Source organism: Piliocolobus tephrosceles, chromosome 14 (genome assembly GCF_002776525.5).
Source record: "Piliocolobus tephrosceles isolate RC106 chromosome 14, ASM277652v3, whole genome shotgun sequence".
Taxonomy (NCBI): domain Eukaryota; kingdom Metazoa; phylum Chordata; class Mammalia; order Primates; family Cercopithecidae; genus Piliocolobus; species Piliocolobus tephrosceles.
In genome coordinates this window covers 15592384-15607137 of record NC_045447.1, presented here as the reverse complement: position 1 = coordinate 15607137, position 14754 = coordinate 15592384, and the positions used below count along the sequence as shown (strand labels likewise).

Sequence of the window (14754 nt, the reverse complement as noted above, 5' to 3'; positions counted from 1 at the left end):
GTGATCTGCCCACCTCGGCCTCCCAAAATGCACAGCCTCCCAAAGTATTGGGATTACAGGGATGAGCCATCACGCCTGGCCACTACTGATGTTTTTATTGGGGAAAATTGATATCTTTTTGATGTTGAGTCATATCCAGGAACATGGGATGTCTTTCCATTTATTCAAATCTACCCTTTTTTTTTGGTCTCATCTGAGTGCTTTTAATTATTTTATATATTTATAACATGTATTTCATAAATAGATAATTTAAAAACTTATTTAAATTTTATATATAATTTAAAACGTATGTTTAAATTATATGTATAATTTAATATTTAAAAGTTTTGTCTTTAACATATATAATTCAAAAAGCTTTTTACTATAGAAAAATCAAACATATGCAGAAATTATAAAATAGTATAATGAATCCCGATGTACTATTACCCAGCTTCAACAGTTAATATTTTTCATTGTTAGAGTTCTTGACTTACAAGTTTGGTGCGGTAAGCCGGGTACGGTGGCTCACACCTGTAATCCCAGCACTTTGGGAGGCTGAGGTAGGCGGATCATGAGGTTAAGAGATGGGAGACCATTCCAGCTAACACGGTGAAACCCGTCTCTACTAAAAATACAAAAAATTAGCCAGGTGTGGTGGCACACACCTGTAGTCCCACGTACTCAGGAGGCTGAGGCAGGAGAATTGCTTGAACCTGAGAGGCGGAGGTTGCAGCAAGCCAAGATCGCACCACTGCACTCCAGCTTGGGTGATAGAGCGAGATTGCGTCTCAAAAAAAAGAAAAACAAACGAAAAAAAAGACAAGTTTGGTCTGGTAATTGACTGTATTTATCCGACTTCAAAAGGCAGCATGTCCTTTGGTCATTGTGACATGCAGAAGAGTTTCTAACTGGACCATGTTGGTTTGTTTATTTTTAAGATAGAGAGCTATTGCTCACTGGGCATGGTGGCTCATGGCTGTGATCCCTGCACTTTGGGAGGCCAAGGCGGGTGAATCATGGCCAACATGGTGAAACCACGTCTGTACTAAAAATACAAAAAACTAGCTGGGTGTAGTGGCGGGCGCCTGTAATCCCAGCTATTTGGAAGGCTGAGACAGGAGAATGTCCTTGAACCCAGGAGGCCGAGGTTGCAGTGAGCCGAGATGGCACCACTGCTCTCCAGCCCTGGCGACAGAGACTCCATCTCAAAAAACAAAAAAACAAAAAAGAGCTATTGCTGATCTTTGAACTGTTTAGGATACCAATTGTCTGATGTTTCAAAGAGCAATGTATAAAACACAACAAAAATTTTAAATTCTGTTTCTTATTAAAGTATAATTTTCAAGAGTTAAAAATCATAATTATCAATTTGGAATGAACATGTATCAAATATTCTAATTCAGTGTATTAATTAATGAGAGAACCAGAAAGGTAGCAAAACTGAGTGAGGAACTTGTATTTACATGGTCCTTCCTTTCAAAAAAAGAATGTTACAATAAGATTACTAGGTTAGAAATCAAACTGGTTAATGTCCTATAGGTAACCTTTGGGGTATGTTTTCTCTTGGACAGAAATCATTTGCATATCTCCTGGACACAAATCTATACGTTAACATGTAACTTCAGAGTCTGAGTCCTTAATAGTCAGTAGCTAAATCAAAATGGCATATTCATCTAGAAAATTAAGTAATCCTTGGGTGGACATGTTAAACCAAAGTTGGCAAACTATACCCTGTAGGTCCACCTGGCCTGTCACTTGCTTTTGTAAATAAAGTTCTATTGGAACACAGGCAAACTCACTCACTTACTGTCTGTGGCTGCTTTTGCACTATAATGGCAGAGTTGAGTAGTTGCAATAGAGACAACTGACTCATATAGCGTAAAATGTTTACTGTTTGGCCCTTTATAGAAAAGTTTACCGACTTCTGTATTAAACAGTGCTTCAGGATGATATTGAAAGAGCATGTTGCCACTATCTTGGCCTTGCTTCCATGATAGGGATAATTTTTTTTTAAGAACCCAAATGAACATTGCAATGATAAAAATCTGCTCTGGCTGATATTTCTATAGCTAATGAACATCTTATTCCCCCATCTCCCTTTCTGTGTTTTTACTTTAGTATGTGTATATATATATTTTTGTATAGCCACCTTTCTAGTTTTCTCTGTACCTTTTCCTATAGCTCTCCCTTTTTATTCTTCCCTATATTTCGTGCTACTTTTTTCTCCTCCTTGTATGGAAGGAAGAATGTTAATGTACTTACTTACATGTAATATAGAATGTTAATGTACTTACTTACAATACATATTGTAGCGTAAAGTTTTATATTCCTGGTTTAAATTTTTAATTTAGGTCAGTTTAAATTATATGTTTGCCTCAGAATAAAACCAAAATACAATCAATTCGAGTACTCAAAATTCTTGTGGTTACTGTTGATGTGTTCTCTGCCATTCAATCTCCCCCTGACCTCACCTCCACTCCAAGTTGTAGTTTTCAGTTGAAGAAAAAGTTCTCTAGACTGTTTCAAGCAAAAGGAGTGGGGCTAAAACACTGGAACATTAGAAGTAAGAGAATTTTCTTAGTCTTAACGTTTATGTTTTAGAATAATTTAAAACACTTTTTCTATATAGTTTTGTATAGGAAACCTTTAAGGATGCCTTAACTAATTTGGGAGATACAGAACTGTTAGCTCTTTAGTTGACAGTGTCAACTGGCTAAACATTGGTAGTTGGATATTTGACAATATGGTTTGAAGACAAATTGCAGAACTAGAGTACTGCTCGGTAAATGCCCTATTTTCCTAAGGATTTTAAGATCTAAATGTATGCTTTTCTATTTTAAAAAGTACTTTTAATGTAGATATTTTAAAAAATCATTTATTTTCACATCCTGTATGAAATCAGAGGTGATTGCAGTGAGCCAAGATCACTGCAATTAAAAACATTTAAAACACTGCAATTAATTAAAAACATAAAGAATTTTACTGCTTAATAAATAATATTTTTTCTTCCTCAAGATAAAGCAAAAGGAGAGAAAGAATAATACTGACACTTTATATGAAGTTGTGTGCTTGGAAAGTGAATCAGAAAGAGAGAGGAGGAAAACTACAGCCAGTCCTTCAGTTCGCCTGCCACAGTCTGGATCGCAGAGTTCAGTGATACCTTCTCCTCCAGAAGATGATGAAGAGGAAGGTAAACTATAGGGAGAGTTTAATTTATTTTTGGGGGTGGAGGACCCTGCAAACTATTAAAATTGTATCAGGGGATTGATAATGTGATACGGCATTTGTAATTCATTTAATGGAATTTCTTATGAGAGTTTACTATATGTAAGTAGCTGTGAAAGATTTAGAAATGATTAACATCGAGTTTTCTTTAAGATACTTGTAACCCAGTGGGAAAAATGAGATATATAATTCGCTTCTTTTAAACAATCAGTGCAGTGCTAGCTTGGTATATTAGTACATTTTTTTAAGAACAAGTTTGACACAGCTCACACCTAAAGAAGTGTTCCTATCTCAACACATTCATTTTGTGGGAACAAATTGACTTTGCCAAAATGTGGCTTGCACACATGACCCTTTTTACCAAATATGTATTTTTTATTTTATTTTTTATTTTTATTTTTGAGACGGAGTCTCGCTCTGTCACCCAGGCTGGAGTGCAGTGGCGCGTTCTTGGCTCACTGCAAGCTCCGCCTCCTGGGTTTACGCCATTCTCCTGTCTCAGCCTCCCGAGTAGCTGGGACTACAGGTGCCTGCCACCTCGCCTGGCTAGTTTTTCGTCTTTTTTAGTGGAGACAGGGTTTCACCATGTTAGCCAGGATCGTCTCAATCTCCTGACCTCGTGATTTGCCCACCTTGGCCTCCCAAAGTGCTGGGATTACAGGCTTGAGCCACCGCACCTGGTCCCCAAATGTATTTATAAATATATATGTTTACATATTACTGTGTTTTTACACTGATAAACATTAAGAATCCACTGGTTCTTTGTTTCTTTTTATTTTTTCTGGCTAAATCTATTGAATTAATCTGTCATTCTCTATTAAAAGATGTAATACCTTTTAGTAAGGCATGAAGAAAGGGGGCCACAGGAAACATGAATGTTTGAGAGTCATTTTCTAATTTCTAACTTAGTACTGGGGCTACAAATTTAATGGAAGAAAACCTGATTACAATATAAGGTCATGTGAGCCATGTTTCTAGAAGCTCACAGGAAATATTCTAGAAATTAATAGAGGAGAATTAGGTTTTCATTGTGGGGAATGTTGTGGGGCATCATAAAGAGTAGTTTTTCAGTTGGGACTTTTAAGTGCAAGCAGAATCTAGTAGGCATCAGTGGAGTTTTTTTCTCGTTAAAAAATTGCATTAACTGGCCGGGCGCGGTGGCTCAAGCCTGTAATCCCAGCACTTTGGGAGGCCAAGACAGGCGGATCACGATGTCAGGAGATCGAGATCATCCTGGCTAACATGATGAAACCCCGTCTCTACTAAAATTAAAAAAAAAAAAAATTGCATTAACAAAAGCATGGAGATGACAAGAATTATCGATTGGGTTAAATGAAATGTATATCCATGATTATATGTACTTTCTTCAAGTTTAGAGTGATCACTGACTTTCTTCATGTTTAGAGTGAGCACTGAGTTTCCAAAACCTACTGTTTGCTATAACTCTCACTGCCCTTATAATTAATCAATTTAGCATCATATATTAGTAATACTAATGGTCACCAATTACTAAGTGCTTAATATGTAGTAAGCAGGTGCTTTATTTATATAATCCTCACGATAATCCTGAAAAATAGGATTTATTGTTAACCTAACTTTGCACATAAATAAATGGAATCTGGCCAGACACGGTGGCTCACGGCTCTAATCCCAGCACCTTGGGAGGCTGAAGTGGGAGGATCACTGGAGGTCAGGAGTTTGAGACCAGTCTGGCCAACATAGTGAAACCTTGTCTCTACTAAATACAAAACATTAGCTGGGCTTGGTAGCGCATGCCTGTAATCCCAGCTACTTGGGAGGCTGAGGCAGGAGAGTTGATTGTACCCAGGAGGTGGAGGGTGCAGTGAGCCAAGGTTGTGCTGTTGCACTCCAGCCTGGGCAACAAGAGCAAAATTCTGTCTCAAAAGAAAAAAAGTAGAATCTCAGAAAAGTGAATTTGCCCAAGGTGACACAACTACAAATTGGCAGAGTCAGGATTTGGATCTAGGTCTGTGAGTCCACAGTCATAGCTGTAGTCTATCATCATCTCTTGCATTTAGTTCACATAAAGCATTTTGAAGTACGGAAAAAACACATGTATTGTTTTTGATGTCAGAGATGCAATTCAGAGTCCACCTGAAGAGCCAATTTAAGTGATATGTTATATCTGGGAAAGGTGGATTGTTCCCACTGTTTGAAATGGTCTGTTGTATAATAGGTTTGCAGTTTCTCTTCTAGGTCAACAGTGGTTAAGATGACAGAGTGGGTAAAAGTTTACATAACTTTCCTCTCTTAACACTCAGCAATAAAAACAAACAAAAAAACACAAAAATTGAGAAAGACACTATTATGAAATCAGAATGCTCAAATCTTCATACCATAGATTTTGAGGACTATCTGTTGGTTACAAAGAAATCTGGGCCCAACTAAAGGTTCCTCAGGACTGACATCAAGTTTTAATTTATAGCAGACATACCTTTTTTAAAAATAAAATTTTAGTGAGTTTAGAAGGCCTCTACTGATAGTTCTTAAATAGGGAGAGATAAGAACTAATGGCAGTGTGTACCCCTTGGGGGAAATCATGGAACACTAGAACATAAGCTCTGTGAAGGAAAAGAGTGTTTCTGCTTTTGCCTCATGTTCCCTAGTGTATACCACAACATTTGGTATGCAGTAGGTGCTCAGTAAATATTGGCAGTATGAGTAACCCCCTAGGATTCATTTTTTATAGTGAAGAGTTAATAACAGGAGAACTGGGACTAAAGAAAACTAAGTAGCTATGCTCTCTTTTAATTCTCCCTAACCCAATGTACAAACCAGAAAAACCATTCCTGCTGCGATTTGTTTGCTTCCAGGGAAGAAATGATTACATTTCTCTCGAGAGGCTTCTTACCCATAAGACATTTGGCAGAAACCCAGCAATTATAAAGGGGACATGTTTAGAAGCATCATTCTGAAACTGAGATGTCTATCCCTTAGGCAGATGGGTTCTTAACACAGATTTTAAACTACTACTACCCGGTTTTATTGAAAGTATCCAAAATGTGAAAGAGAATTTTGTAAGATAAAGTTTGTCTAATATTTTTGAAGAAATTATCATCCCTTCTAAATTTTAGTGTGTTTTTCATAGCCACCTTTCCCCAAAGAGTTGTATTTAGTATATTGGTGTTTTAATAAATAGAAAATTACTTGAGAGTTTAGAAAGTAGGGCCAGTCTGGCAAGATAGTGAAGTTGGGGACATTTACCTTAGTGCCCTTGAGCCTTTCTTTCTTTTTTGAGATGGAGTCTCACTGTGTCACCCAGACTGGAGTACAATGGCACAATCTTGGCTTACTGCAACCTCTGCCTCCTGGGTTCAAGTGATTCTCCTGCCTCAGCCTCCTGAGTAGCTGAGATTACAGGTGGCCACACCACGCCTAGCTAATTTTTATATTTTTAGTAGAGATGGGGTTTCACCAGGTTGGCCAGGCTTGTCTCAAACTCCTGACCTCAGATGATCCACCCACCTTGGCCTCCCAAAGTGCTGGGATTACAGGCGTGAGCCACTGTGCCCGGCCTAGCCTTTTCTCTACTTTACCTTATTCATCCATATACAGAAGATCTCTCACATTCTGTCTGTCATCTTCTGTGTCTCACCAGCGAAACTGATGATGATGTCCAAAGCATTATAATATAAAGAAGTTCAATAAGAAGTATCACAGATTTCTGAAGTGCTTTCAGATAATTGTTGTCTCTGTTGGGGATGCAGATTCAACATGTAGTCATTAGAGGTGTAAAGAGCCAGAGTTTGTTTAGGCAAGTTAAGCTAAAAAATAAACAAAATCTAGAAAGAGCATTGGTAAAGATCCATGGAAACAAGTACTGTTGTAACCCAGTTAGTGGAATTGTAAATTGGTAGAACATTTTGGAAGTCAGTTTGTCGGAAATTTTCAGTATTCTTAAAAATATGCTTTCTTTTTAAAACTGAGAAAGTCAGTTTCTGGGCATATACCCGATGAAAGCAGTGAGATATATTCATCCTGATTCCGTTTGTAGCAAAAAGTTAAAAACTCCCCAAGTGTCCAATAAAAGGATTAAGTAGATATCTTAGTCCATGTTTATTCTCTGCTTTCATTATGCTTTTTAGTTCCTCTAATGCCTTAATCAGTGTCACTTTTTTCACTGTCTTTGTATCTTATAATCTCTAACTTCTGACTTGAATTTACTTTCCTTAATTGAATTAAATTAGAAATGATTTAATTTGGCCTTTTAAAGTATTTTTGTGCTTTCTTTTATAAATTAGTATTTCCCATTTTAGAAAATTTAGAAAGTCATAAAAACATAAAATAGCAGAGAAAAATACCAATCATAACTTTGTCACTCAGAGGGAGCAATTGTTAGTGTTTGGTATAGTTTATACTGATCTGTTTTCTATTTTATAACATAGATTAGATCATAATGAATATTAGCTCTTTATATTTTCATTTTATACTATATTTTGCCATGTCAGTTGTATTAGTCCATTCTCATACTGCTGATAAAGACATACCCAACCGAGACTGAGTAACTTATATAGAAAAGAGGTTTACAGGGCCGGGCGCGGTGGCTCAAGCCTGTAATCCCAGCACTTTGGGAGGCCGAGACGGGCGGATCACGAGGTCAGGAGATCGAGACCATCCTGGCTAACACGGTGAAACCCCGTCTCTACTAAAAATACAAAAACTAGCCGGGCGAGGTGGCAGGTGCCTGTAGTCCCAGCTACGCGGGAGGCTGAGGCAGGAGAATGGCGTAAACCCAGGAGGCGGAGCTTGCAGTGAGCTGAGATCCGGCCACTGCACTCCAGTCCAGGCGACAGAGCGAGACTCCGCCTCAAAAAAAAAAAAAAAAAAAAAAAGAAAAGAGGTTTACTTTTTTCTTTTTTTTTTTGAGACGGAGTCTTGCTCTGTTGCCCAAGCTGGAGTTCTGTGGTGCAATCTCAGCTCACTGCAAAATTCATAAACAAAAGAGGTTTAATTGATTCTGCAGGGCTGGGGAGGCCTCAGGAAACTTAGAATCATGGCAGAAGGGGAAGCAAACATGTCCTTCTTCACATAGCAGCAGGAAAGAAGAATGAGTGACAGCAGGGGAAATGCCAGCTGCTTACACATCAGATCTCATGAGAACTCACTGTCATGAGAACAGCATGGGGAAACCACCCCCAAGATTCAGTTACCTCCCTTCGGGTCCTTCCCATGACACGTGGGATTATGGGAACTACAGTTCAAGATGAGATTTGGGTGGGGACACAGAGCCAAACCATATCATCATTATATAAACATAAATGTCAACACGCAATTGCATTTTATACATATATTATAATTTCTTCAACCATTCTGTACTCCCATTGTTGGATACTTAGGTAGTTTGAAACTTTTTAAATGTTTTAAATAAGACTTACATATTTTCATGCATAAAGCTGTTTGCTTTAGAAAATGAGAGAAAATACCATATTTTGAATCCTATAGTTTTATAATTAAATAGCTCCTTTTTTTTTTTTGAGATTGACATAATATGGACCTATGTGGAAAACAAAAGAGAATTAAAGAGGTTACAGCATTTTACCTAGAACCATTTTTATTTTCTTTGTACTTATCCATAAATACTAAAAGAGAGAAATTATGACTTTATGCTCCCAGTAAAATCTTTCAAATTTGACTCTTAAACATTCCAGTGTTGTGGCTAGCATAGCCACCCCTGTTACTGTTTTTGTGTGTTTTGTTTATTATAGATAATGATGAACCTCTCCTGAGTGGATCTGGTGATGTATCCAAAGAATGTGCAGAAAAAATTCTTGAAACATGGGGAGAACTGTTGTCAAAATGGTAAGTTATGTTAGGATAGTTTTTATCTGCAATTCTCATTTTATGGGTAGAGAATCTTACCTAACTATAATATTCAATTTTGGAACCAATAGTAGAAACCTAAGCTCCAGGTTTGCATTCTGTGATCTGTTTTAGAGATTTGTATGAGTAGTAGTAGAGAACTGAAATCAATTTTCAGAATATCAGGAACCTAATAAGTTCTCATTGCTGGAGAAAATATTTATCCAAACGTGGAATTCATGTACAGAATAAATAAGAAAAGTATCTTTTATATTGAAGAGGTTAGGAACCACTGAGTGGTTCAGATAATATACAGCAGTCCATTTAGAGGATGTTCACACAATGCATAGAGCCATGGTAGAGACCGCAGGTAGGATTTTTCCCTTATCTGTGATAAGTATCTAGAATGACAGAGCAAAGTGTCATAAGCATAGTATATATTACCTGCTCTATTGATTACTAACTCTTAAAAAATTCCTACTAACACTTAAAAAAAATTAGGAATTTATCATCAGCTCAAGAGATGGTTTGACAGCAGTGTTAAGAAGCACTATCCAATAGGCTATCTAAAAAGAATACATTGCCTTCAGGCTGGGTGTGGTGGTTCACACCTGTAAACTCAGCCTTTTGGGAGTTCAAGGCGGGAGGATTGCTTGACCCCAGGAAGTCAAGACCAGCCTGGGCAACTTGGTGAAACCCCATCTCTACAAAACATGAAAAAGTTAACCGGGCATGATGACGCGCACCTGTGGTTCCAGCTACTCTGGAGGTTGAGGCAGGAGGATTGCTTGAGCCTAGGAGTTCGAGGCTGCAGTGAGCTTTGATTGCACCACTGCACTCCAGCCTGGGTGATAGAGTTGAGACCCTTTCTCCAAAAAACAAAAAAAAGAAAAAACACCAAACAAAAAGGATCCATTGCCTTTAGGTGTTTATTAACATGACCACAGATATTCTGGTAAGTCAGATTGGTGAGACATTTATGCAGTTTCCTTTTCTCCTTCAGTAGGATGCCAGCATATGCTGAAAAAAGCTGAGCTTGGAAGAGATCTGAACATTTCTCTATTTCTGACATTCTGGTTACTAGGGTTGTCATATAAACTCCCTATTGGCCCGTTACTTTGGAGTTTGATTTTTCTCAGACATTTTAACTGTTGAAGTATTTCACTGCATTGTTAGAGTAAACTCTGTCTCAGAATTTTAAAGCATTATGTCATGCCCTTCAGGGATAGGACTACAAATGGGCATTATCTGCTTTTATATTACTCTCACAATGCTTTACACTTTTGACAAAACACTCTCCACACTAGAAAATGTCAAATGTGTACAGGAGAAAAAAGCAAACCAAAGCACAATTTGTCTTTACACAAGTTGTTTTAATAAATGAACTCTGCAAAAAACCCCAGAGTAATAGTTTTCTTATATTTTTGATATTTCTTTACGCCAGGAGACAAAACTTCTGGTGCTTTTATTACAATTATAATTTCAGTTCAGTGAATTTGGAGTGTTTGGGATGCTACTGGCAGGAATTTTATCTGTATTAAAAGGTTTCTGCTCTAAAACAGAAATGTAATTGAGTTTTGATATGGTTACATAATAACATATTTAAAATCATGTAGATACAGCATTAAGATTCTAGTTAGCTTTTATTACACGAACCCATCAGCATCTTATACAACAGCCTGGAGTTCGTTTTGTTATCAAGCTTTGTTATTCATTTAATTAACATGTCTTCCTATTCCCTCCAGTGTATTTGTTGAGTTTCCATCTGTCTCTACTATCTTTCAGGGTATTTAAACTATTTTTGCTTGCTTTAGTCATGTCTTCAGATATGATATAATAGTGTCTCTTCTTTAGTTCATTACATTGTGATTTTTTTCTCATTATTATATGTGTTCTATGGATATGTGTCCTATGGATAAAAAGCATTGTAATAATGGAATTTTAAAGCCTGGTAGACCTGGTTTCAAATTCTACCTCTCCTACTTTTAAGCTGTGTGGTCTTAGACAAGTCACTTAACTCTTTTGAGTCTGTTTCTTCATTTAGAAAATAGAAGTCTATAAAATTACCATTTGTAATTATTATAGATTAAAAATAATGGATACCGTGGTTGTAGTTACAGTAACATAGAATGAATGAATTTACCATATTTTAGGCACCGTGCTGTTATGTGCTGTATTTCAACTCTAACAACCTTATAAAGTATTTGTTTTTTTACAGATGAGACTGGTTCATAGGTTAAGGCATTCTAGTTAGTAAATATCACAGCCAGAATTTTTAACACAGTCAAGTCTGATCCCAAAGATGGTTTATTTAACTCTACATTAGATTTTAGTGGTAGTATTAATAGTATCTTTGAGCTGTAATTCTCCAAGTTCATTTTAATATGACTCTTAATGGATAAGAGAACTAATGTCATTATAAAATAGATTGCTAAGTTGGATAAAGTTAGTATTATCAATGAGATGGAATTATTCTGAAAGTAATTTTATCAATGTAAATTAAGTTAGTAAGGTTAGCAGACTTTGTCTGTAAAGAGCCAAATAATAAATATTTTAGGTTTTGCAGGCTAATAGTCTGTCACAACTACTCAGTTCTACTGTTGTAGTGCAGAAGTTATCATACACAATACTTAGACAAATAAGCGTGGCTGTGTTTCAATAAAAGTTTATTTACGAAAACAGGTGATAGGCCCAGTTTGGCCCACAGGCCATGGCATACCAGGGATTGAGTTAGCAACAGAACTATGTCTGTCCTTTCTGCTCATAACTCTTCAACTTTTGTATAATATTTTTATCTAAACAAGGACAAAACTATTGAATTGTCTATAGCACTTGCATTAGGGTACCAATGTCACAGAATAAATCACTTTTAAATGTACTGTGCAGAATTCTCATAGGATTCTGTGAATATTTTGAGAAAAATCACAGGCCTTTTTATAATTTGATTGTGGTTATTTTGTATCAGTAACTTCTGCTTATGTGTGATAGTCACAGCATTTTTTTAATGTCAAGATCCTACTTTATTGACTCAGTAATGGTGGCTCTGAAGTCACAAACCAGCTGCTCTATAACAGAGCATTCATTAGTCTTAAGAATTTGAGGACTACTTCAGTCATTTAATTGACCTCCCTGAAATTTTTTCTGCATCTGTAAAACTAGAGATACTACCATCTACCTGAGATGGTGGTTCTGAAGATCAAATAAAATACTGTATGCAGAAGCACTTTGTACATTTATACCAATGTGTCAAGGCTAGTTTAATTTTCTCCATTTTATAGGTGACATAAATGAAGTCCAAAGATTTTGGCAACTTGTAGTGATACAGTAGTTCAGTGGAAATGTTATTAGCCACCATAAGCATTCAGAAAAGTTTCATTATTTCATTATTAAAAGCATCATTATTTGAAGGAAGGCATCATAAAAACTGTTGGAAACATACTTGAGATGTTTTATTTTAACTTAGAACATATAAATATGCAATATTCTTGTCAATTATGTTTTTTCTAGACAGAGTCTGTCTCTGTCACCCAGGCTGGAGTGCGGTGGTGCGATCTCTTGTTGCAGCGTTGAACACCTAGGCTCAAGCGATCTTCTTGCCACAGCCTCCCAAGTAGCTACGAATATAACCATCATGCCAGCTTATTTTTATTTTTCTGTAGAGACAGGGTTCTTGCTATATTACCTAGGCTGGTCCCGAACTCCTGGGTTCAAGAAATCTTCCCACCTTGGCCTCTCAAAGCAGTGGAACTACCACCGTGCCCCGCTGACCACTTGTCAATTTTGATGTAGAGCTAGGTTCTTGTTCTTTATTATATGTCCACTGATTGGAATTTTGCTCTTTTTTGTTTGTTTTTTGAGATGGTGTCTCGCTCTGTCACCCAGGCTGGAGTGCTGTGGTGCAATTTTGGCTTATTGCAACCTCCGCCTCCCGGTTCAAGTAGTTCTTCTGCCTCAGTCTCTCGAATACCTGGGATTACAGGCATGTGCCACCATGATGGGCTAATTTTTTGTATTTAGACGGAGTTTTGCCATGTTGCCCAGGCTGGTCTTGAACTCCTGACCTCAGGTGATAACGCCCACCTCGGCCTCCCAAATTTCTGGGATCACGGGCATGAGCCACTGCACCCGGCCATCTGTTTTACATAAACCACAGCCATAGAGCATCATCTGTGATTTCCAGTTTCGCTTTTTTTTTTTAAAGTAGAGAAGTAATTTAAAGATACTTAAGAAGCAGTTTTCAGAATGTATGTGGATTTTTATTTTCTTCCACCCAATCTCTCATAGTTATCTTCAATTCAGAAGCACTTTTTTTTCCCCTTTATTACTTTGTTACCTTGTCACGTATTTGTAAGCCATTTAGATTGACTTTGAGAAAAGTAACAGTCTTTAGGGAATCTTCCTTTTGTGATTTATGGCTTTATTTTTAGGCATCTCAACTTGAATGTGAGACCGAAGCAGTTGTCAACCTTAGTAAGAAATGGTGTCCCTGAAGCTCTTCGGGGAGAAGTCTGGCAGCTGCTAGCAGGCTGTCATAACAATGACCACCTGGTAGAAAAATACCGCATTCTTATCACAAAGGTAAGGGGCTGATAATTCAGTTTCAGCATTAATTCTTTAGAGATTTGTGATGAAAAGATGATCGTAGTTATTTGACTTATAAGAAGTTTTTATGATTATTTATTTAAGGATAGAACTGTTAATACTTCTACCTCTAACATGTTTTTTCTGTTGCACAAAGGAGAAGTCATAGTTTTTTCTCCTTGATTCATATCACCTCAGACCAAAGATGTCTTCTAGCCCATTGTATATCCAGATCCTTTTTTGACTGTAAAAAAACATTTTTAGTCAAACCACTTGTGCTGTGCAATGTGTAAAAATTTTCTTTTGATTATTTCAATACTTTTCACATTTTACAGAAATGTGCTCTTAGTAGGGAAGGCTTAGTTACAGTTTCTGCAATTGTAAGAAAATAATTTTTTAATCTTAAACCATATTCTCTTTTAGCTCATTCCTCTAAAGTGAAAAAAATCCTCATATGTATGGTGTTTCCCTTCTAAAGTTCATTCATTCCTCAAAGTTTTGCAAGAAAAACTATTTCTTGTACAAGCATATCAGGATTTAAAATAATTTTCTGCAAGGTTAGGCAATGTTTTGTGCCTTTGTATTCATGTTTTCGGTTTTAGTTTTAATTTTCTCAAATTCTTGAAGTGTTTACCTTTAGGAAGCAGTTTCTCCAATAGTATGCAAATCCCAAACCTGGGTTGTGAATGGATTGCTCAGAATCTTCAAAAATATAGGAGATTTTTCAATGTGACAGAAGGTAAAACCTTGTCTTAAAAAAAAAAAATGTTAAAACCTTATATATGAATGATATCTCTCTATACAGCTGTTATTGAAAAACACCTTATAAGGGAAGAACAGGTTTTTTTTTTTTCTTTTTTTTTTATTATTATTATACTTTAAGTTCTAGGGTACATATGCATAACGTGCACGTTTGTTACATATGTATATCTGTGCCATGTTGGTGTGCTGCACCCATCAACTCGTCAGCACCCATCAATTCATCATTTATATCAGGTATAACTCCCCAATGCAATCCATCCCCCCTCCTCCCTCCCCATGATAGGCCCCAGTGTGTGATGTTCGCCTTCCCAAGTCCAAGTGAACTCATTGTTCAGTTCCCACCTATGAGTGAGAACATGCGGTGTTTGGTTTTCTCTTCTTGTGATA

The 14754-nt window shown here is 36.9% G+C and overlaps 1 protein-coding gene across 8 annotated transcripts in view; it reads left to right on the top strand.

Moving 5' to 3' along the window:
* Positions 1–14754, top strand: part of RABGAP1 (RAB GTPase activating protein 1) — a 190437-nt gene that overhangs the window by 79512 nt on the left and 96171 nt on the right. For all 8 annotated transcript variants that reach the window (XM_023217197.1, XM_023217195.1, XM_023217193.1 and 5 more), the window contains 3 exons: positions 2995–3169; positions 8931–9024; positions 13452–13602. In XM_023217197.1, the coding sequence (XP_023072965.1) occupies positions 2995–3169; positions 8931–9024; positions 13452–13602 (420 nt within the window). The remainder of the gene's footprint in view (positions 1–2994; positions 3170–8930; positions 9025–13451; positions 13603–14754) is intronic.